This window comes from Mus caroli, unplaced genomic scaffold (assembly GCF_978045245.1).
Source record: "Mus caroli unplaced genomic scaffold, Mus_caroli_1 scaffold_6, whole genome shotgun sequence".
NCBI classification, from domain to species: Eukaryota; Metazoa; Chordata; class Mammalia; order Rodentia; family Muridae; genus Mus; species Mus caroli.
In genome coordinates, this window is record NW_028227261.1 from 96,421,975 (window position 1) to 96,445,025 (window position 23,051).

General features: G+C 43.1%; 1 protein-coding gene across 1 annotated transcript in view; it reads left to right on the forward strand.

Annotated features, from left to right (window-relative positions):
• The window catches only part of Svep1 (sushi, von Willebrand factor type A, EGF and pentraxin domain containing 1), a 180,004-nt gene that overhangs the window by 16,292 nt on the left and 140,661 nt on the right, over positions 1–23,051 (forward strand). Inside the window, exons 2-3 of the mRNA XM_021160495.3 lie at positions 10,897–11,152; positions 14,450–14,626. Of these exons, the coding sequence (XP_021016154.1) occupies positions 10,897–11,152; positions 14,450–14,626 (433 nt within the window). The remainder of the gene's footprint in view (positions 1–10,896; positions 11,153–14,449; positions 14,627–23,051) is intronic.

Sequence of the window (23,051 nt, forward strand, 5' to 3'; positions counted from 1 at the left end):
GCAACCCCAACCCTGAGCTCCTGAGCTGCATCCCCAGGCCTGAGCTGCAACCCCAACCCTGAGCTCCTGAGCTGCATCCCCAGGCCTGAGCTGCATCTCCAGCCCACAATGGAATTTCTATATCTACTCATTTGTTACTATAACATTTTATAATTAAAATACTTATGTATACATTTTACAACTTCTCCCACTATTTCTTTACCTTTATTTCCTTTCTTCAAATTATATTGTAAAAATATAATTATTTTATTGCTAGATTTACCACCCCATCCTATTAGCTAGCAATCCCATTATTGGAAAATAATGGCGACTTTTTTGTCTTATTCTTTTTTATTGGATATTTTCTTTCTTTTTTATTGGATATTTTCTTTATTTACATTTCAAATGCTTTCCCCTTTTCTGGTTCTCCCACCCAGAAACCCCCTCCCCATACCCCTTCCTCTGCTTCTTTGAGGGTGTTCCCCTACCCATTCACTCCAGCCTCCCTGCCCTCAAATTCCCCTACATTGGGGCCTTGAGCCTTCCCGGAATTAAGGGCCTCTCTTCCAGTTGATGTACCACAAGGCCATCCTCTGCTACATATGCAGCTGGAGCCATGGGTCCCTCCATGTGTATTCCTTGGTTGGTAGTTTAGTCCCTGGGAACTCTGGGGTGGGTGGGGGAGGTCTGGTTGGTTGATATTGTTGTTCTTCTTATGGAGTTGCAAGCCCCTTCAGCTCCTTCAGTCCTTTCTCAAATTCCTCCACTGGGGACCCCGTGCTTAGTTCAATGGTTGGCTGCGAGCATCCACCTCTATATTTGTCAGGCTCTGGCAGAGCCTCTCAGGAGACAGCTATGCCAGGCTCCTTTCAGCATGCACTTCTTGCCATCCACAATAGTCTCTGTGTTTGGTGTCTGTATATGGGATGAATCCCCAGGTGGGGCAGTCTCTGGGTGACCTTTCCTTCAGTCTCTGCTCCACAGTTTGTCTCCTTATTTGCTCCCGTGAGTGTTTTGTTCCCCTTTCTAAGGACTGAAGCACCCACACTTTGGTCTTTCTTCTTGAGCTTCATGTGGTCTGTGAATTGTATCTTGGCTATTCCATATTATTGAACTTAATGGGGGTGCTTCAAGTATTATTTCAGCCATTAGTTTAATGGTAATTCTGTTTGTCACATTAAGTAACCATTCTTCTACTCTTTGCTTACTTCACTTGCAAAATTATAAATGTATTGCCAGTTGCCAGTGATATTTGTAGCACTTGAGATTGTCTTTGTCCTTTGGTCTTTTGGTGTAAAGCACATGAACAAATTCTTTATATATGGTTTTGAGCACTAAATGCTATTTGGTAATATTATATAGACATTTAATATATCAACTATATTTTTTACATTTTATTTAGTGTGTATGTCAGGTGTGTGCAGTGCAGCATGTGACTGTGCGTGCCGTCGGGAGGTCAGAGGACAACTTGTGGGAATAAGTTCTCTCCTTCTACCATGTGAAGCCTGTTGGGGTTGGACTCAGGTTGTCAGGCTTGTTAGCAAGAACCTTTACTCTCTGAGCCATCTCGTCAGCTGTATTGCAATTGTTTTATAGGTTATTTTTTTCACAGCATTAATAATGGAGTTTAATTTGATACGTATCTACAGTTGACTTAGCAGTTTGCTTGCATGTGGTAGCCCGGTTGGCATTCGGGTGAGCCCATTTTTACTGTTCAGATTTTCCAGTCCTCTGTGGAAGGAATGGATGCTGGAGGTTGTCACGAGGAGGAATTGTTTGGTCCTTGCAAATCTGTTCTGTTGTTTTATAGTCTGGACTATGTCTGCTACTCATCAGCTCCCGTGCCCACCATTTTCCAATGTGGTGTACTGTCCCCACGGGTCCATTTCAAACTGGTGTGTGTCCTTGTTTAATAAGTAAGGCATGTGTGTGGGTGGATAAGCTCTGGCCCATAAATCTGAGATTAAGCTCGCCTCCGACCCTCGGGTTCCTCTGTGATTTGGCTAGACGTCACAAACAGCCTAAAGACTCCGCAAGCCAACATTTTCCCCCTTTCTAGAATTTCAGTCTACTAAGGTTGAGTAAATACTTCAAATAAATGAGACATGCTAACGATTATTCACTTGAAGTCACAGCATTAATGGGAAAGCTCTGTTAATGAAAAATACTCCGCTTGTGCTTCTGACGTTTTTTGTCCGTTGGTTAGTGCTCCCTCTCTCTCGTTGGTTAGTGCTCCCTCTCTCTCGTTGGTTAGTGCTCCCTCTCTCACCAGATAGGACAATTAGGAAAATTTCAAGCCTGTGTTATAGAGGCTCAATATCGATCTGTTGTATTCATTTGTTCGTTTGCAACTTTTCATGTTAGTCTGGAGACAGGGCTTCGTTCAATCCCGACTGGGTTTGACTTCTTGGTAGCTCTGCCTCCACTCTGGGTGACAGGCACGTGTCACCACGCCTGACTCCTACTCGCCAACAGAATAAGAATATAAGATGAAGTTGTCACATAATGCCTGGCAGTTATAGCCAGACAAACAAGCATTAGATTTACTTCAGTGGAGTTAGAATAACGAAAGAGGAACAAGGTCTCCAAGATGAGATTATTTTATGGCAGAAGAATTGGAAGAAGTTTCTATGAGATGAACTTGGACCTAAGCTCTGGAAGACCAGTAAAAGATGGCGGGGGCGGGGCATGTTGGAAAAATGAAAATGAGTTATGAAGAATTTTCAGGCCCTACAAACAATAAGAAAGTATTGTTCATTCCAAAAGCCCCAGCTTGGGTGGAATAGAATGAGGAGCGGCATAGTGAACTAAAGAGGAGACAAGGAAGTGGCTGGAAGGATTAATTAGGACTAGATAGTAAAAGACCCTGGGAAAAAAGTTAGGTTTCAACCTTAACAGACAGATTGGCAATATTTAAAGTTCAGAAAGATTATTGCATTGGAATTTCAGAAAAATAAACTTAATGGCAGGTCAGAAAATGGGTTTGAAAGAATTCGGTCCTCTAGAGATGCTTAAAGGAGCACCTGGGGCAAGGCTGAGCAGATAGAACTAAGAGACAGGCAAGTAACGTGGGGTGAAATACCTCTGTTTGGGTGACAGTGATAAACAGGGCAAAGGCATTCTAGATCACTCAGGATGCTAATCTTGGAAGGTAGGGGATATAGAGCCATATTGGAGGAATTGAAAACGGGTGGTAAAACCCTTCTTTGTGCATGAATTGACGATAGAGAGTTGGGAAGACCGTGTAGTAAAGTCGGGCTAAGATGCCCACTAGACCACTAGAACGTGGGGGGGGAGGCTGCATCGAAGAGCTTAATTTTATGTAGGCTTAGGAGCCATTGAAATGTAGGTGATAATGACATCTCAAATGATATCTTCTAGGGAAAGCACAGAGGAGAGGAAAGGGACAAAGTATGGAAATGCTACAACTCTACACTGTAAATAAAACCCCCCAATACACTACTGGGAGATAGCTGATATTTTGATGTATGTGTTGTCAGTCCTACTTAAATATATGTTTACACACATATGTGAATACACACATGCCCTACATATAGTGTTCATTCATGGTAATGGTCTTATGTGATTGTCTTGTATTTATTTAGCTTGCATTCTGTTGTTGGAATTTTATAGTTTCTGATTTTTTTTTTTTTATTATTTCAAATTGCTCTAAGATACAAAGTTTTTCAAGTGTGTGTGTGTGTGTGTGTCCATCCGTGGCTATTTTCTTACAATATTCACAATTGTAGATTTTTGTTTGCTTGTTTGTTTGTTTTTTGATACATGGTTTCTCTGTATAACCCTAGCTGTCCTGGAACGAACTCTATAGACTAGGCTGGCCTCGAACTCAGAAATCCACCTGTCTCTGCCTTCTAAGTGCTGGGATTAAAGGCATGTGCCACCACTGCCCAGCACAACTGTAGAATTTAAGGTCAAAGGTTAAATTATGTGAAAAAAAATTTTGGCATAATACAACTAAATATTTTTGTATATTCTACCAATAGCTATTCATCCTTCTTCCCTCCCTCCCTCTCTCCATCCGTCCCCCCTCCCTCCCTTCCTCCTTCCCTCCCTTCTTTCTTTCAGTAGTTTTTCTTTCTTTCATTGCCTTTGTTTGGTTTGGTGCAAACACACACCTAGTTTCCTGTGATTTCTTTCTTTTTTGGTTAGAAATCTGTAAATTTTCTTTATCTTTTAGGAACACTAAAATTTTTGATTAACATGATATATCTGCATATGTATGTATATATGTGCGTGTATATACACACATATATCATAGAGAGGTGGGGAAGGAGGAGAGAGCAGAGTAGTCACAAAACAAAGCAGCCCTTTGTCATGATGTGTCTTACTATGTTGCTAGACTTTTCAAAAGACTCTTCAATAATGGTGAAAAACTCGAGTCACTGGTTTACTCTGTTTACTCCTTGGGATCTGCTGAGTTTCTACAGTCAGCCATTGTTTCCACTTTTGTCTCAAGGTAAATAAGTTAGGGCTGGTGAGAAATCTCAGTATGTAGAGGTGCTTGCAGCCAAGCTTGGGCACCAGAGTGCAAGCTCCAAGTTCCACGTGTAGAGCAAAAAATAGATTCAGAGAGGAGAAAAATGGATGACAGCAGATGAAAATGAAGACAAACCTGACTGAAAGCTGAGTAAAATAAAGAAATATTTATTGTAGCCAGAAAGTTAAGGCACAATGCTAATCTCAACTCTTTTGTGATTTAAAAAAACTAATTCTTTAAAGCATTTCATATATATGACCTATATATGTATGTATCATTTTGTTTGTTTAATAGTATACATGTATGTATGTATGTATCATATCATATCATATACATATTAAATAGAGGTAGAAGAAAAGAAAATAATACCATTAAACAAACAACAACAGAAAAGATATGCAAATAAAAGGCTTGAGATCTTCCCACTGGATCCAGGAGGCATTAGGATGAGATCTCGCTGGTGTGTGCGTGTGTGTTGGGTAGATTGGAATGGGTGACACCCAGAGGATGGTGAATCAACAGGGAAACTTCTTTTCCTATAAACTTCATGGCATACATAAGGAAAAAATTCGCTGAGCCAAAGAATATCAGACAACATAAAATGAAAATAGTAACCAACTAACAGCTGAAACTTGGAGAAAGTTGGGTTGTGAACGTGAGGAATGTCATCCCCGTAGCTTCCAGTGCTCAGTTAGAGCTCGATGTTTCCCAACAAGAAATTCCCAACAAATCGCCTCATGCCATTCCAAACAGATGATTGGGCTTTTCCTCAGAAATAGTATTGAATAATATATGTGCTCACACGGGTGTTTCATTCCATTCCAATTATTGTTTATGCTTATAGACCCCCCTTTAATTGTATATATACTAGAGTTTCACACTAGGTAGAAATTAAGTTTAAACTCTGCCATAATTTACTAATTTTCTGCTCCATGACAAAGTGGTGCTTGGACACAGTCACAGGGTCGTTTTTGTCCACTATATGAAATTCATTAAAGGGTGACCAGTGATCTTTGCTGGTTGGCATGCTCAGGGCGGCCTGGTTGTACTGGGTAGCTGAGGTCTGGTCCTTGCAGTAACTCATACTGTGTTCTCCTGCAGCCTAGAGTTCAGGGTTCAGGAGAGAGTGTTGGCCCTTTCTGCTTGGACTGTCACCGCCGTTGTCTCCAGTGCTTTTGCAACAGCTCTTTGAAGGAAAAAATAATTCAGATCGGGGTGGGAGTTGGGGGTGCAGTCTTGTGTAACAGTGATGGATCTCCCCTGTTAAAAATTGAGTTACACAATTCTGCATTTTTATCATTCTGATGACTATTGCTGGACTCAAAGCCTATTTTCCTTCCAGCTATTTATACAAGCAAATCAGAGGCTTGATACAATGCAGATGGAGATAACCTTTTGCCATACAGAGTCCATCTCCAGTTTTTCTTTGGCAGCAAATCCTTTGTCTCATTCAGTATTCTGGAGAGGAAAAAAAATCCATAGCAGATGATGTAAACTATTTCAGAAAGACAGGAGAAAAATGCCAGACGTCTTCCACATTCCATGGCTCTGAAGTCCTTGTATGAAACAATGTTTTAGTGAGTTGTAACTTTACTCAAACATGATGAGGCACAAAGATGGGGAGAGCTGTAGATTATTCTCAGTCATGCATCCTCCCTTGGACATCTTAAAAGCATGGTTTTTTTTTGTTTTTGTTTTTGTTTTGTTTTGTTTTGAGACAAAGTCTTGCTGTGTAGCCTTGACTGGCCTGGCACTGCTATATAGATCAGGCTGACCTCAAGCTCAGAGCCCAGGGGTGTTACATTTCTCTGAGTTGGGTTACAGGTGGCTGGAGCCACCCAGTGCAGGTGCTGGGACTTGAACTCAGGTCCCCTGGAATATCAGGAGTCCGTGCTCTTATCCACTTAAAAGCACATTCTAAACCCGGATCTCATGTAACTCTGCCTGGACCACTTGTTCTCCCATTACTGCTGTCTTCAGCTTTATGCATTGGCTTGCCAGCAGAGCTCATGGCCCCTGGAAGCACTCCTCAGTGTCTCTACCAAAAGAGCCAACGCAGAACCACTGCTTGAAGTTTATTATTTATTTTTCTTTGTGTTTACAAGTGTTTGACCTGCATGTGTGCCTGGTGCCCACGGAGGGAAGAAGCGGGCATCAGAGTCCCTGGTTTTATGGATAATTTGGGGTCACCGTATGTGTGCTGAGAACTAAGCCTGGGTCCTCTGCAGTAGGAACAGGTTCACTGAGCCATGGCTCTGCCTCTCACACAGCTGAAGCCACATGGTGGGTAATGAACAGCAACTGGAGAAAGAGTAACTGGAGAAGGGACATGCTGAAGTCTACGCCAAGGTGGAGGAAAGGCACTGGGCTGAACTGAGGCTAACACTCCAGGAAATGGGTTCTTTATTCTAGAAGGCACAAAAAAGAAAATTAAATGTTACTTTATATTTAAAGAGTATTTTTTTATTCTTTGAAAGATTTAACCATTTATACATTTATTAGTCACACCTTCCCTCTACACCTCTCTCCAATTCCTCCTAGAATTTTTTTTTTATATAAATAGTGCATGTTTACACACTCACATTCCTGCCACTTACTCAAGACCAACTCACTCCAGGACCCTAGAGTTTACCCACCCCATTCATTGCACAAACAGCTATGAGCATATACTTTACACCGTGTGCTATCAAGAGTACCACAGTGAAAAAGAAAAATTTGCTTCTCTCTCTTTCCCTTTCCATTATTCTTCTCGTGTTCTCAATGTCTTGCTTAAAGTTAGCTGCCATGACCTTGTCAACTAGCCATTCGAAATGATCACGAGCATAGTGGAGTGCCTGTGAAGATGCAACATCTGGATGGAACTAGAAAGAGTCACTAACTCATTGTGAAGAGCAAAGGTGGTGCGGACACAACCCACTGCATCCTGGAGGGCTGGAACAAACATGAAAAATAGAATTCTACAAACAAATGGTTTCATCCTATTCTAAACAAATAATTGGACTCTTCCCAATTCAGAAATAATAATGAGTATGTTCATAAGCGTCTTTCAGCCCGTTCCAATATCTGTTTATGGGTCTAGAACAACCCCCACCCCCATTTAGTGTATCTATACTACAAATGTAAACACACATGCTAAACTTGAAACACTTAAGTGCACTCAATTTCTCATATTTGTCAATGCACACACCTCCCGTTATTTGGCCTGCAGAAGGGACTTCCCAGCTGCCCTTGGTCTCCTCGGCTTGTCTTTGCTAGTCCTGAAGCTTTCTGGATTTCTGTCCTGAGGAGATGCCCCAGCCTACACTTTACATTTCCTGACCATGGACTGAAGTTGAACATTTTCTTCACAAATTTCTGGCTCCTTCTAGTGGATAATGGTATTTAGAGATTGCAGCCAGGTCATCTCTACTGGGGCTTGTCCTTAAGAATGTGTGTGTGTGTGTCTGTGTGTCTGTGTGGGTGTGTCTGTGTGTCTTTGGGATGGATTTCTAGAAGTGAACTTACTGGTCTAACAGAAATAATCTACAGGAGAATTTCATGAGGTGACCCTCATGCTCAGGTGGCAAAGGAAACATTTGGGTTTAACCACAAATATTTTTAAAAATAGAAAAGAGGATGGCTAGAATTTCCTTACTATTATAAAAAAAAATGAACACGAAGCAACAACAGCACCCCAAACCATGTAGTATTAACCAAGAGCAAAGAGACAGGAGGGAACTACAGAAGAAAGAGGACCAGTTAGCGAATGAAGTGTGGGAAATGCTTACCCGGCTGAATACGAATGAAGGCACTCTATACTGTGCACCAAAGTAAAAACAAAATCCAGTGTGGAATTTGGAATTTTAAGAATAGAAATATTGGTGTAAAGCATGAGAGAATATTTGAGTGGGCTTGGGGTGGAGACGAGGCAGAAGTGTCTGCGGCTCTCTGCTGATCAGAGGAAGAGCTGTTCTGTATTGGCAGCATGGATTGAGTGTGCTCTCTAGACTCACAATATTGAGACATTTAAATAGCCCAACTTCAGTGAATCACATTAGAAGACCACTTTTCTGATTGGAACCGGCCTGTCCCTTGAAATGCAGGGCTTGTCACTCTGAAGACCTTTGAGCTGTGTTGCAAAGTCACCTTCTCCTCTCATCCCTACACTTCATCTCTTGTCCAGACAGACAAACAGACAGGCAGGCACACACGCGCGCGCGCGCGCGCGCGCGCACACACACACACACACACACACACACACACACACACAGGTCCAAATGATATTCTCTACTTAGCTCCCAAGGTATCATGAGGTCCCGTTGGAATGAGACACTGTGTGCTAAGACAGAATATCACCTTATAGCCTGGTGATGGTTTTTTAAAACTCTGTCTTAATAAAGCTGAGTGGAATGAGTATTCTGTGGGCATTTCTTCAGTATTGTATTGAGGATGGAGCCCAGGTGTGGGTGATGCTAAGTATGTGTTTTACCTCTAGCCCAGAATTTTTCTCTGAGATGCCTTTCCCCCATATGAGGAAACAAGGCCTGCCATGTATGGACATCCAGCAAAACCCAACAACACTAGGAGTTTCTAATACTTCCATTTCAAACCCTGAGTCATGCTTAGAATTCTAAAGCTGCCCAGGGGACACCCACCCCTAGGCTCTCTGCACTTCCATTTTTTGAGTTGCACAATGGCCTCATTCATGGCCATGCCACCATCATGAACATCCAAACACAGGACTGAGACCCTCAGTACCTCAGGAGATGTCTGTCTGTCATCTCCCCTGTGACTCAGTTGGGTGTGAAGAGACTTCAGCGTCTCACACAAGCTTATAACATCTCCTGTTTTCTTGTCGTTCCCCTCCCCTTATCCCTAGAGGCTCTTGCTTAGGGGATATAAAAGTCTCACTCTTGTCACACATTCATCCCAGACCTCTTGTCCTTCATCAAGTGGACAGCTTTCTAAATTGTAAAAACCAAAACCTAGGAGGCTGTTGATTGAGGCCATGGTGTGTATTTGATGAATGTCTCTTAACACTGTGCATGTTATTCTGTCACTCACACACAGACACACACATACACCCACACACACACACCCACCCCCACACACAGACAAATGCACACAGATACACACACTCGCACACACACACAAAACACAGCCCTCTGTGCCTGATTTTCTAGGCTCCCATTAGATCTAGTTTGTTTATTGTGCTTGATTCTTGAGGACTTGTGGCGGCAAGGCACTTAAACACCTCTTCTCAAACTGCTGGCCCTCTATCTGGATGGTTTCTGGAGTCCTCTTCAGTTTGATTTTCTTTAAACTCAGGTTTGGCAGCTTTAGTTGCAGCTCATGATAGCAAAGTTTAGGTAAGAATAATTTGATTTTAAGCAGCACCCATGTAAGCAGATAGTGACAGACTTTCATTTATACAGATACTGATCATAGAATCTGAAATAAATAGGCCTGTGAATCTAGTCCCTGAACGTATATTTCAAATCATATCTTATTTTGATATTGACAAAATGCCGGTATAATTGTTGCTATCCTGGTCTGCCTTCTCCAAGCACACAGTGGTCTCTCTCATTATTGCTTGATAATCACGCTACCTTCAAAGAACTTGCTAGTAAATGTATCCTGCCACTTCCATGCCTTCTCAAACAATTCTAATGAAAAGCCACGATAGGAATTGGATGGCAGTGCCAGATGCCACTGGAGCTCCTGTGCCTTTGGGTCTGATATTGTAAAGCATCTTTGGCAATGAGGTGTTAAGAGCTTTGTCTGCTTCTGTCCACGGTGAAGGAACTACACACATTGTAAAACAGACTGAGCTGCCCTAAAACAATAAAGCTCAAATGTCAGGCTTAGTGAATCCATGTTTTCTCATGCAAATGGGATGCTGCCAAAACCTGCTAATTTTATGTGAATCCTGGGTGGTCCAAAAAGATGAAGCATTGGATCAATTCTACATTTTTGAAGGAGTCATGGACAAACAAATATAGGAAGGAGGTCAGCCATCACAAGCCCTGGAAAAGACATGTCCTTATTCTAGGGGGCCTGATGGTGGTTTACAGAAAGACAGAAAGAGATGCAATGTAGATGCATAAAACTCAGGATTGGGTCACATTCCCAGGTCTGGAGAATGGATAGATTAGCTTCACAAGAAGTGGCAGTTAGTTTGTCAAAGTCATTCCATAAACCTTTGTTCTTCATCAGCAAGCTCGGTGCAGATAGCATGATGGTGACACGGTTGCTGACAATGACACATTTTTAATGGTTTTGAGGCTCATTGTGTATCTATGAAGCTATTACAGATCCCAGTCTGTGCCTGTTTCTGCATGAATCTCACTGACCAGTGTTTCTCAGGTACTACCTTAGCCACGAGAGGAAGCAAAGAGGCTCACGTCACTCACCCTCGGATCTCCCCTGTGTCTTCACAGCAAATCCTTCGTCACTCTAGAGAAAACTCCACCAAAGTCATATTTCTCATCACCGATGGCTATTCCAATGGCGGAGACCCCAGACCTATTGCAGCATCGCTTCGGGATTTCGGAGTGGAGATCTTCACGTTCGGGATTTGGCAGGGGAATATCCGGGAACTGAACGACATGGCTTCCACCCCGAAGGAAGAACATTGTTACCTGCTCCACAGTTTTGAAGAATTTGAGGCTTTAGCTCGCAGGGCATTGCATGAAGGTAATAGAAGCTAGTAGAGTTACAGATACCTTGAAGTGTTTCTCTGTCTGTCTCTGTCTCTCTCTCTTTCTCTGTGTGTGTGTCTGTCTCTCCCTGTCTCTCTGCCTCTCCCTCTCTCTCGTTGCATGAAACTTATTGAAGAGTGAATTCAAACCATCACGCTATGCTGCTCTTGGGGGAGCGTGAGGCTTGCCAGTGCTTTGGGTGTCAGGAGATACTCCGAACTGGCATGCTGAGCTGGCAGCAACCTTGTTTTGCTTCCTTTCCTAACAGCTGCAATGCATTTCCCTAGACTATCCATATATTCCCACCTAGATCCATGAGATGAATTGAGGTGTGTTTGGAGGCCACACACAGAGTGGGAAGCCGTGACTGAGATCACATTCACAGTTATCTGGACAGATGAAGTAAACATTCTGAGGCAGGAGCATTGAATCTCCCCAGAATGTTTCCAGAAATACACAGGAAGATAGGATGCTGAATACTAACATGCACTTCTTGCCCTGACAACTCAGAAATAAATTGGCTTTTGTCATAAGAACATCAGTCACAACAGGGTAGAAAAATGAGCAAATGAATTCATCGGTGGTCTCAATGCACCGTGAGCGTATAAGGATGTTTAACTGTACGGTTCTCAGTTAGGTGAACTTGCCTATTGTAATATGAACCTGGAGAAAAGAATCCAGGCAGAATGTGAGGTGTTGACAGGAGATTTAGCTATGTGCCAAATTGAACCATGATCCTGGCATGTTCTCAAGTAAAAAAAAAAATCAACGTAAGGCAGGAATAACAATATATTCAAAGAACTTGTGAGGCTCAAAAAAACCAGGTTATCCCTGGTGGAATTCCAAAAGAAGAGTTTCCAGTGGGCTACAAGTGAGCCTATTGCTGTGGCTTTAGTAAAAAGGATTAGCTTCTCTGAGGGTGGGGTTCCTAGCTAACCTTACTAGAATTAAGACTCAGAAAAATGGGGTGGACTGGGGAGTGAGTTTGGGGATGAAAACCAGGCTTAGATATAAACCCTAGGCTTACAACTGGTTTAATTTCTAAAAGTTAGGCCATAAAAATTCAGAATTCTTGGACTTGGATCCTAGTTTCATCGTCGATTAAGTGAGTGATTTGGAGGCAAACTATCGGTCTCTTAGCACTTCTTAGGGCTCTGGTCAGTGAGAGTAGTACTGACGTCACAGGCTCACTATGGGAGTCAAGTAGGTTAAGACATACGAAAGAATTAGAAAATCACTGATGGGACCTGAGAAATAATTAAGTAAGAAGTGCTTGCTGCTAAGATCTACAACCTGAGTCAGATCCCTGGGACCCATATGGAAAAAAAAAGGGATCCAGTGTTAATGCCCATATCCACTGACAAAATAAATACAACACAAAGTAAATCACTGGTGACATTTATAAAGGCTCAGGGACTATTTTTATTGCATTTAATTACTCATTGAATATAAATGGTAATGGATCATTTGTTATTAATTGCTTCAGGCAATCAAGTATGGGTTTCGATCTTTTCTCCTCATTTGAAATAGGAGTTACACATATGTGCCACAGATTTCTGAAGAGGAAAAAAACTCCACATCTCACCGAGGCTTCATTGTCTAGCCCATGGTCACAAGTAACCAGCAGCAGCGTGCCATCTGGGGAAGCAGGGAGACTATGTGTGGGGGGTGGGGAGGGGGTAGTGGGTGTTACTATTTGCTAGTATAAACTTATGGGTGCTGTGATGTGCTGCATCCAACGAATCACCAATCCCATTCATTGTTCCTCTGTCTTTTGGGACAGTGGCTTCTGCCCTAAATTGAGTTGGCGCAGAAATAAGAGCAGGCAGGGCTTTCAAGGAAAAGGTTATTTTGCTAGCACACACTGGGACTTAATGGGAGGCGCCACCTTTATTACACTAAGCTCCCATCTAGAATGTGTCAGACGTGGGTTGATTCTCCAGGGTTGGTAAGAAGATGCTCCACATTTTCTAGAAGATACAACACCTGAGAGGTGAGCCCCATGACCTCTCCTCCATATTCTTCTACTTGGATGAACCCACTCTCAGCCTCTGACGGCCGTGCTTCTGAACACACTCAGTAGCCCCAGGCTGTAGAACAGATTTCCAACTTACACCCCCTCCGCCCCCCCCCACACACACACTTACTCATCTCCTGGGCCTCAGTGCTACTGTACCAGCCTTGGTAGCCAGGCTTCGCTTGCTCCCTAAGGACCTCTGTTGCCAACAAACCTCTGGTCCAGTTTCTCAGAACTAATTCCCAGGGAGGTCTGTGGAAACCTTTCACCCACAGCACTGTCTTGGGGCCGGAGGTGCCTGGTTTTGCTGATCTACTTTCCTGGAGGCTCAGTCTCCCCTAACTTCAGTCTCTTCAGACGCTTCCCATTTGAGACTATCTCTCATCTCCTTCCCAGATCTTCCTCTGCAGTCTGTTTGCTCTGCCAACAGTCACCCACTTGCATTCTTACTAGGGGCCCATCCGTGTATCTGGATGTAGCCGTCTGACCCGAGCACTGGAATTCAGTCTAAGATTTTCTAACTTCTTCAGCTGGAGATAGAGACTAATCACTTGTTCCAGGCCAGGCCATCCATCCAGGCTCAGCCTTAACCCAGCCTTAAGCCAGTGTCTGAATGGCTGTACTCAAGGATTCTTGTCATGCTTTCCTCCAGCTCCTGCCTCAAATGCTCAATACGGTCTCTTTCTACATAACATGTGTTTCTGTACTTACAACAACTAAGAAGCAGACTGGATTATGGTTTATGTCCTTAAACGTATGTGTTGATATTTTTTAATCCAACCACAGATGTGATGCTATTTATTCTAGAGTCAGTAGCCCACAGTTGGCACTCTTGGGCAGTGGTCAGGATCATGGTTTTATTTCTAACTTGAACGGGATTTGGGAAGTCTGGTTACGGCCACCTGACCTCACATAGAGGTCAGAGAATGCTGCTGTTGGAAGCCAGAGGAGTGATCTGAAGCACCGAGTGTGCTAATTACCTGCTGCATCTGGAGCGTCCAGTCTACACTGCTTCATTCCTGCCTGACCCCGAATGGCCTGAAGCACTTAGGATGAAGTCCCAGACTGAAATAACTGAACTGGCCAAAAACTAACCCCCAGAGTATGTTCCTGCAAACAACACACATTCATATGTGGGTGGAAGTAGGGAAGAGTGGGAAACACACAGATGAGAAGAGCTTTCTTCTCTCCAGTTTGCTCTTGACTTGTAATGACTAGAAAAATGTAACAATCAACTGTTCATTTTTTTAAAAAAAATGCCTTTGTTCTTGGTAGATCTACCTTCTGGGAGTTTTATCCAAGAGGAGATGGCCCACTGCTCTTATCTCTGTGAGGCTGGGAAAGACTGCTGTGACAGAATGGCCAGCTGCAAATGTGGGACACACACGGGTCAATTTGAATGCATCTGTGAGAAGGGCTATTACGGGAAAGGTCTGCAGCATGAGTGCACAGGTGAGTCTCTGGTGTGCGCACACCTGTATCAGTCAGCAGTTGCTGTGCAACAAACGAGCCTGGAACTTTATGGCTTCAAAAGTGTTTATGACTGCTCATGAGTCAACCAAGTAACACCTTTGGTCTCAACGATCCCAACATGCATTGTGTGGTGGTTAGGATCTCATGTGGGTTCTCTGAGGTGTTTTGCAGTTGGTTGAATGTGGACTTGTCTAAAATGATGTCTTATGAGAGAAGGGAGTCTGGTTGATATGAGGCTTCTCATGATTTGTCAGGCTAGCCTGTGCCTTTTGAGGAAGTGGTGGTGGCAGGACAATGACCAAGAGCTTGCAAAGCCTCGGAACTTGGAGGACAAGATTTGAACTGTTTTTAATCTGTAGTTACCCTGACTTCTAGATGCCTAAAACTAAAATATGCCTTGGTCTTCAATATAACATTGAAGCCAGTAGATTCTGGTCCCTGGTCTACAAATACTTGTCATGTGATCACAAAGCCAGCAGCATAATCCAGATGAGCTTTGAGCTTGTCCCAAAGCTCCGCAAAAGGAAATGAAAAGGTTCTAAAAGTCGAACCACTGAAAAAGAGAACTTATTCCTACTTATCCACGACTCCTAAGAAGACCTTAACAGTCGCCGGGATGTTCTCAGGGGTCCTGTGCTCTGCGCCATTTTATGTAAGGTATAATTAATATTTATAAGTAGTCTGTCATTTTTCTGTATAGGACTGTGTCCTTGCTTATACTGATTTTTAACCCAAAACAGTAGCTTCCAAGTTTCTATGACAAACTCTTTGGAAAATGTATCCAAGGAACTTGTTTCCCATTGAGACCAGGTAGCAACAGGGGGTCTGATTTCCTCTGTACTATAAGGTTTTAATCCATGGAGCAGGATTTTGCTCTGGCATTTGGTTGGGAGGCCTAGGCTGCATCACAGACGCATGGGTCTCCCCTGTAGCTGCTATTCTTCTTGGGTCATTTCTTCCTCTGTCATTGCAGGGCATTGCCTCTGTGTCATTGTGTAACTCTCTGTTGTTCGTTCTATTCCTCCTCTTACCTCCCTTCATATCTCCTGCCTCCCCTGGCTCCAATACCAGATGGCAGACACATCCTTGCCAGATCTGACCATCCGTGTTCATCCATCAGAACTGCTACTCTCTTGGCCCCATTCCCACCCCACCCAGCAGGCTTCTCCACTTAAGCAGAAAGATCAACCCATCGGCCTCCTGGCTGGCACAGAGCCTCCTCTTGATTTTTCCCTTCTCTCAAATCTTCCCACACTCTCATCAACAACCCAGCTTGGCACTCTCCACAACACTTCCCCCCTCACCCCGCCCATCCTAACCTACCAAACATAGGCAGAAAAATCTCATTTTCATTGCTTGATGCTGTGTGGTCAGTGTGCCTTCCTTCAGTGTGGTCCTAGACTGAACTGTTCCCTGCCACCAAACTGCTGTCATCACTGTGGCTGCCTGGTGGCATCAGTCACTGTGGGTCACAGTCCCCATTGCTTCAAGGCACCAGAATCTTGCATCCCACAGGATAAGCTACAAATCAAAAGAGGTGGCAGTCCCCAACCCTCTGTCCCTGCTGGGAACTAAAGGCTGAAAGGGACAGCAGTCTACAACATGTAGCTGTCATTGGAGCATCAACAAAAGGGATTGGAGGCCTTCTGTTTGTCCCTCCCTCCAAGACCGATCACAGAAAGATTAGTTTTTAAATCCATTCTCTGGAATTTAGTAAGCCTCCATTTGACGCTTTCTAACAGTCAAAATCAAAACCAGGTATAGTTAAATATGCATTTTGTCATCTTCAGCTATTGATTTTAAGTGATAGAGGCAAGTGGGATTCGAACTCTGCAATACACACTGTGACTTTGAATAGTTGGATGGGGACACTCGTGGGTGGCTGCTCGGGCCCAAGAGAAAATGAGCTGAGAGAATATTAACAGTGTTCATCCGACAGCATGGAAGACTCCAGGACGGACTTGTTTTTTCAAAAGGCAGAGAGAAATATTAGGTCTGCAGTATACAGTACTGAAAACCTGAGAGAGAGAGAGAGAGAGAGAGAGAGAGAGAGAGAGAGAGAGGGGGGGGGGGGCTTTTAAGAATCTTTTATGAAGCAGCCTGTTCAACAGGAACCCAAAAGCATCCCATTGCCTTGGGCATCCACTCTAACCACAGGGATCAATTTGTAATTACAAACTGCAATCGATGTCGTCAGATACAAATGCCCATGGTATGAAGCTCAGGCTCCTGGGAAGACTAAAAGTGCCCCCCTGAGGTTGGAAGACTGCCTAGGCTACCACTCTGCTCCATGGAGGGGATGCCAACATCCATCTATCATCAGAATGTGTGCTGAGTGTATGCCCTCACAGGGATTTCACCTCTCAGAAGCCAGTCATTCCTTTTTAGAGCCAGAAGCAACCTTGGAATTGATCTGTTTTAAACCTCTCGTTTTTGCAAGAGGAAATTGAGGTCTTGGAGAGATGAGCTCTGCTCAGGGCAGCATGTCTAGCCATCAAGAGGACATAAAGCAAGCCAAGGCATTGTTCTTCACGTTCTATGTCACTTCTAAGCTATCATGCCTCATATTTTTCCAGTTTTTGAAAATAACTGCTTGTGTGTATTGCTTTTCCAAGACCAGAGATATGGGACTATGCTCAAAATATTCAAAAACATTGAAATATATGTAGGCTTAAATCTCTGCTAATTGCTATCAGGTCCAAAGAGAACTTCATTTCTCTAAATTCCAGTGGTTAGACAAAAGCCAGCACTCCTCAGAAACTTGTAAAGTCTGTAGTAGGGGATCCATCCCATGTACAACCACCAAACCCAGACACTATTGTGGATGCCAACAAGAGCTTGCTGACAAGAGCCTGATATAGCTGTCTCCTGAGAGGCTCTGCCGGTGCCTGACAAATACAGAAGTGGATGCTCACAGCCATCCATTGCAGCACAGGTTCCCCAATGAAGGAGCTGGAGGAAAGTAGCCAAGGAGCTGAAGGGGTTTGCAGCCCCCTAGGAGGAACAACAATATGAACTAATCAGTACCCCCAGAGCTCCCTGGGACTAAACCACCAACCAAAGAGTGGTGGGACTCATGGCTCCAGCTGCATATGTAGCAGAGAGTGGCCTAGTCAGTCATCAGTGGGAGGAGAGGCCCTTGGTCCTGTGAAGGTTCTATGCCCCCGTATTGGGGAATGCTAGGGCCAGGAAGCAGGAATGGTAGGTTGTTGAGCAGGGGAAGAGGGGAGGGGATAGGGGATTTTCAGAGGGGAAACTAGGAAAGGGGATAACATTTGAAATGTAAATAAAGAAAGCATCTAATTAAAAATTACATGTGTGAACACACATGTAGATGTGCATGTAAATAAATGCACATGTGAATAGACTATAGCTTTAGTTGAGAAAATAAAAAAAATATTGCTTCCATTTCTATCACTAGTCTTATGGTCTTCATCCTTAACCCTCCATAGACATTTGAATTGTAGTGATGATGATGGCAATGTTTTTGTTGAGGTGACAGCTTAATAACTGATAGCAATATTAAATAGTAAGCAGTAGACACAAGATACCTTTTTGAACATTACGATACATCAAGTAATTTAACTTTCAACTATTGGTCCATTTCAGAGAAGAAGAATTGAACCCTTAAGAGGTCAAATAATTTTGCCACAGAAGCACAGCCAAGAGAGATGAGATGTTACCTGGCTCCCATGTCTCTTTTCTAGTCTTAATAATAGACATCTAACAAATATATTTAGATCAAAAACATAGGGTCAAGGTGAACATATTGCCACATGCTTTCATCAAAGCCACACTAGGGTATATAGCAAGATTGACGCCATATATAAAATTTTAATATTAAATTTTAAGTTAATTTATTTTCAATGAGATTATCATTATTTGATCATTTTCAACTTACATGATAGCAGCTTCATATGGTTCAACCATGTTCAAGAAAGAAGAGGATGAGTAATTATGAGATGCAAGCCTGGTCACCAAACATCCTCCCCTGGTGGGATTAAACTATGGCCCCCTCATTGGATAAGCTAAAATCCCCACTGCATGATATAAAGGATTTGCATGATCTGATGCTTGCTTTACCTTTGATCTTAAAGTCAGAACTCTTATACTCTCCTCTAAATTCCATGCTGTCTCACTCCCAGCGCTGGCCTCAGGCTCCTGGCTTCTTTTCCGAGAACAAATAACTACTGTCATTGTGCCTACGTCATCACACTGATGCGCAGTGGCTCCCTGTCCTGTATGTCCAACTGCTTCCCTTCAGACCCCATAATAAACGTTACAAAGAAAAAGACAGCATGGAGTGCTCAGACCCCATAATAAATGTTCAAGAGACAATGACATGGAATGCTCACATAACACACATAGACAACATAGAGTGCTCACATAATGCACTTGTTACTTCACACATTTCTGTGACAAAACAGACAGACAGACAGAGAATGAAACAAAGCCAGCTTCACGGGGGGGGGGGGCGGGGATGGGTTATTTCCTATTTCAGTAGATTCATTCCCTCATACACAGAAGGCTCGGCATTAGAAACTTAAGGCAGCCAGTCACAGAACATCAAAGTCAGGAAGCAGAGAGTGCTCAGCTCATTTTGACCTGTTTGTTCAGCCCTGGAACTCAGCCCAATAAATGTTGTACTCTTTACTTAGGGTGGGTCTCTCGCCCTCAATTTACCCAACCCAGAAACTTCATCACAGATGTCACCAGATGTTAGTTTCCATGGCAACTATAAAGTCTATCAAATCAAAACTCAAGACCAATCATCACATCTAACAGGTACAAAGCCTCACTAGATTTCAATCCTGAAAAGGGGAAATTAGTAAAAACTTACTTGATATCAAAATATTCTGGACAAAACTCACAACTGAAACATCAGACATCTGTATTTTTTTTTCTGTGCCTTCCTTACCACCACCAAATCCCCTGTCCAAAAGCATGCGAGCATGTGACATAACACATTTATTTTTTACAATGTGGTTGGTATATTTGAAACAAAAACATTTATATTTGGTTGGCCCTTGTCAACAATAAATTAAATTCAACACACACCAGATTTGCTAGAATAGCCATTTTAAGATGGATAGATCATCAAATCCGTTTCAAACAGCCGGGAAACTCTTGTAAATCCAAGTGGTTGCAGCTGTTCTGGATTCCCCAAGGGAGGACGAAAGGCATGGAATACAGGGCCAACAGGCATCTTGAGGACACTGCTTCTTTCCAGAGACTGACTATTGCAGTAAATGTGGAATGAACCAACTGAACTTGTACATCCATTCGGACCAAGAACAAGGCCCCTATGTAACTTGAACAAAGTTCTAGTTATATTGTATTTTTTATGAGGGGGATGCATGTAACTCCCCACTCACACCCTGCACACACACACACACACACACACACACACACACACACACACAGAGAGAGAGAGAGAGAGAGAGAGAGAGAGAGAGAGAGAGAGAGAGAGAGTTTCCTTCTGTATAAATATTATGCCATTCCTTTGGAAAGAGAGGATCAAGAATTCTAGAAATTCTTGCTTGAAAACAAAAACATTTGGAAATCTTGTCCTCTGAACAGAGCTTAGCTGTTCCCTCCTCTTACCCCCCCAAAGGACCCCCAGCGGTACTTAGTGATGGATTTATAAGGTGTAAGGAATGTGTGCAAGGAATTCCTCTCTGTTTTTTTATGAGGGGACACTGCTAGTTTGTAGACACAGCTTCCTGTGAGCTCAAGGAGAACCTAGAGCAGGCTGGTATGCTCTGGTTTCTCCTCAGTGGGGTGGGTGATCAGCCCTGAGGGTATCCCAGTCAATCACAATGATGTAACAATAAAACACACATAATCAGACCGTGAGTATATATTGGTATGTGTTGGTTCACTTTCTGCTGCTGTGATGGAATACCATGACCAAAAACAAAAACAACTTACAGACGAAATAATTTGCTTTGGCTTAGGATTCCAGAGAGAGAGAGAGAGCACAGTGTGGGCTTGGGGCTGGGGGGTGGGGGCTGGGGGCTGGGGGTGGGGGATGGTAGTTAATCGAAGAAGTAGGAGATCCTATCTTTATCCATACACAGGGAAAGGGGAGGGGGAGTCAAGCAGGAAGTGGAACAAGGTAAGGCTCTAAAATCTCAAAGCCTGCCCCTCAATGGCAAACTTCTAATAGGCTGTACCTTCCAGAAGAATCCAGGACCACTGCAAACAGCGCCACTGACTGGCATCCAAGTGTAACACATGAGTCTATGAGGATGTTCTTATTCAAACCACCATAGCTGCAATGTATCATAAAAAAAAGCTCTAATGGCAATGTACTTTACTCTGTAGAAATATGCATAACAACTTACCCAGCAGCCTAAAACTTTCCAGAAAAGAAACATGCTGCAATGCAAACATACTGCATGGAACCGGTAATTCTGCTTTCCATTGTAAACCAAAGCCTCCCCTCCCTAGCCCCACTGCAAGTGGTTCTTTCCATTTACAACAACAAGGAGACAGCGGAAAGCATTTAAAATCCACTAAGCCGTGCTGTCAAGCATTTTGGACCATGTGCCAAAATATTGAAAAATCTGTGTATCCCTGATTGATTTTTCAAATAGTTGGCTAAAATTTCTCCATAGGACTAATGGAGCAGAACTAAAAGTGGGAAGCAGAAATAGGAAGAGGGACAAAGAAATCCAGCAAATCCCACAAGTTACTCCTGCTGATGTGAGGTCAAAGTTCAAACAAAGGATGTGCACATTCAAGCAGCCACAACCAAGGCAAGGTCTTGCCCACTCTTGACCCACCAAATATCTGGGCTTCATGCTGGAAGGTGCTCTAACAAGTTGTTAAAATTATGTATCCTCTGTGAGGAGACAAGTATCCCCCTGGCTGGAGCCTTCTCCTCCCAGCATGGGATTCCTAGGCAAATTCTCATTTCTCTGGCATCTATTAATTTAATAGCCTGATAATGCGATTGAGATCCAAATGTCTCTGTAGAATATCTTCCTTTCTGCCAGGCCTGTTGCAAGCTGTGTTATGCTGCTGGGTTTGAATTCTTGGAGTTCCTTCTAACTTACATGCCAACGGTGACATCAGTTATCTGTCATCAAAAAAGTGCTATTAATGGCTGTATCAGCTGATAATTCCTGTGGGTCCCTTCTCAACTTCATTGAAAGGGGGAACTGGAAAACATTTAAGTTGCGAAATGAGCTGGTACTGTGTTGTTATTGGCATTGTGCTCTCAATTTTTGAGAAGGCTCCAACGGGTTGTTCTCGGTGTACTAACAGGCTGCCTCTTGGTGTCACTCTTGCCAGGTTAAGTCCCGGAGTTCTGCTGTGCAGCATATTTCCTGGGGTGAGGTGGGGCTTCCAGGACCTTGCTTGTTGAGTTAAAAAGAGGGTGGCACAGAGGGGCCATCCCCTGTGGTAACAGGGAAGAAAACGGCAAACAGCGAGTGAATTCACCCTCTAGGTCAGTTTTGTTAAGGTGATTTATCGAATCTATTCTGAGAGAGCAATGAACCAGACATCAACGCACTATCATAGTCTGAAGGAGTGGGACCCCAAGAAGACGCCATTGGGGAGAAACATCTTGATGATTAGCGTCAGTTTCTTATGAGCACTTTCATAGGTATCTTCAGTTGTCAACTTGATGTACCTGGGGAGAGGTCAGAAACTGCTTGCAGCTGATTGGCCTGTAAGCATGTCTATAGAAGTATTTTATTCATTGCTAATTGAAGAAGGAGGGACCAGTCCACTGTGGGCAGTGCCATCCCTAGGCTGGGGATGGGGAGGCACGGATGAGAGTGGCTCTTGACTCCAACTGAATTATAAACTGGATGGAGATGAATATGAGGGTGGGCCTCCTCTTCTCCAAAGGTAGTCAGTCTGGTCTTAGCCTCTTGGGCAAAGGCTGGTATCTGCACTTTTCGGGAGAATGTTGAGTCCAAGTAGCCTGCTAAGCATGATTGGTTGCTTTTAGAATTTTGAAAACAACTTTTGTGAGTAAAACAACATTAAAATAAAAACTCAGGAAGATAGTTCTGAAACACCAAATGTACATTCTTAAATTCATAATAAAATCATAGGTCTTATTATACAAGTTAAGCTTTTAAATATGTTAATTTACATGTTTCGATTTAAAGAAAAGATGTTGTATGTTTCATGACAGTGCTGGTCAGCAGATGCAGAACGAAAAAACAAGTTATTTATATGGTAGCAACCTCTTCGATAAACATGTAATTATTTTGAATCCTTGGCAGAAATATTTTTGTGGGGAGAGACACTTAGTTGAAAGCTGCTAAAATTGAAAAAAGAAAAAAAGCAGTGTACAGGTCAGAAGAGAAAAGATTTTGGGAGGGAGAGTTTTTCCAGTGAGTTTTCCAGTGAGAAAAAGCTAAACCCAATTTAAAGTTATGTT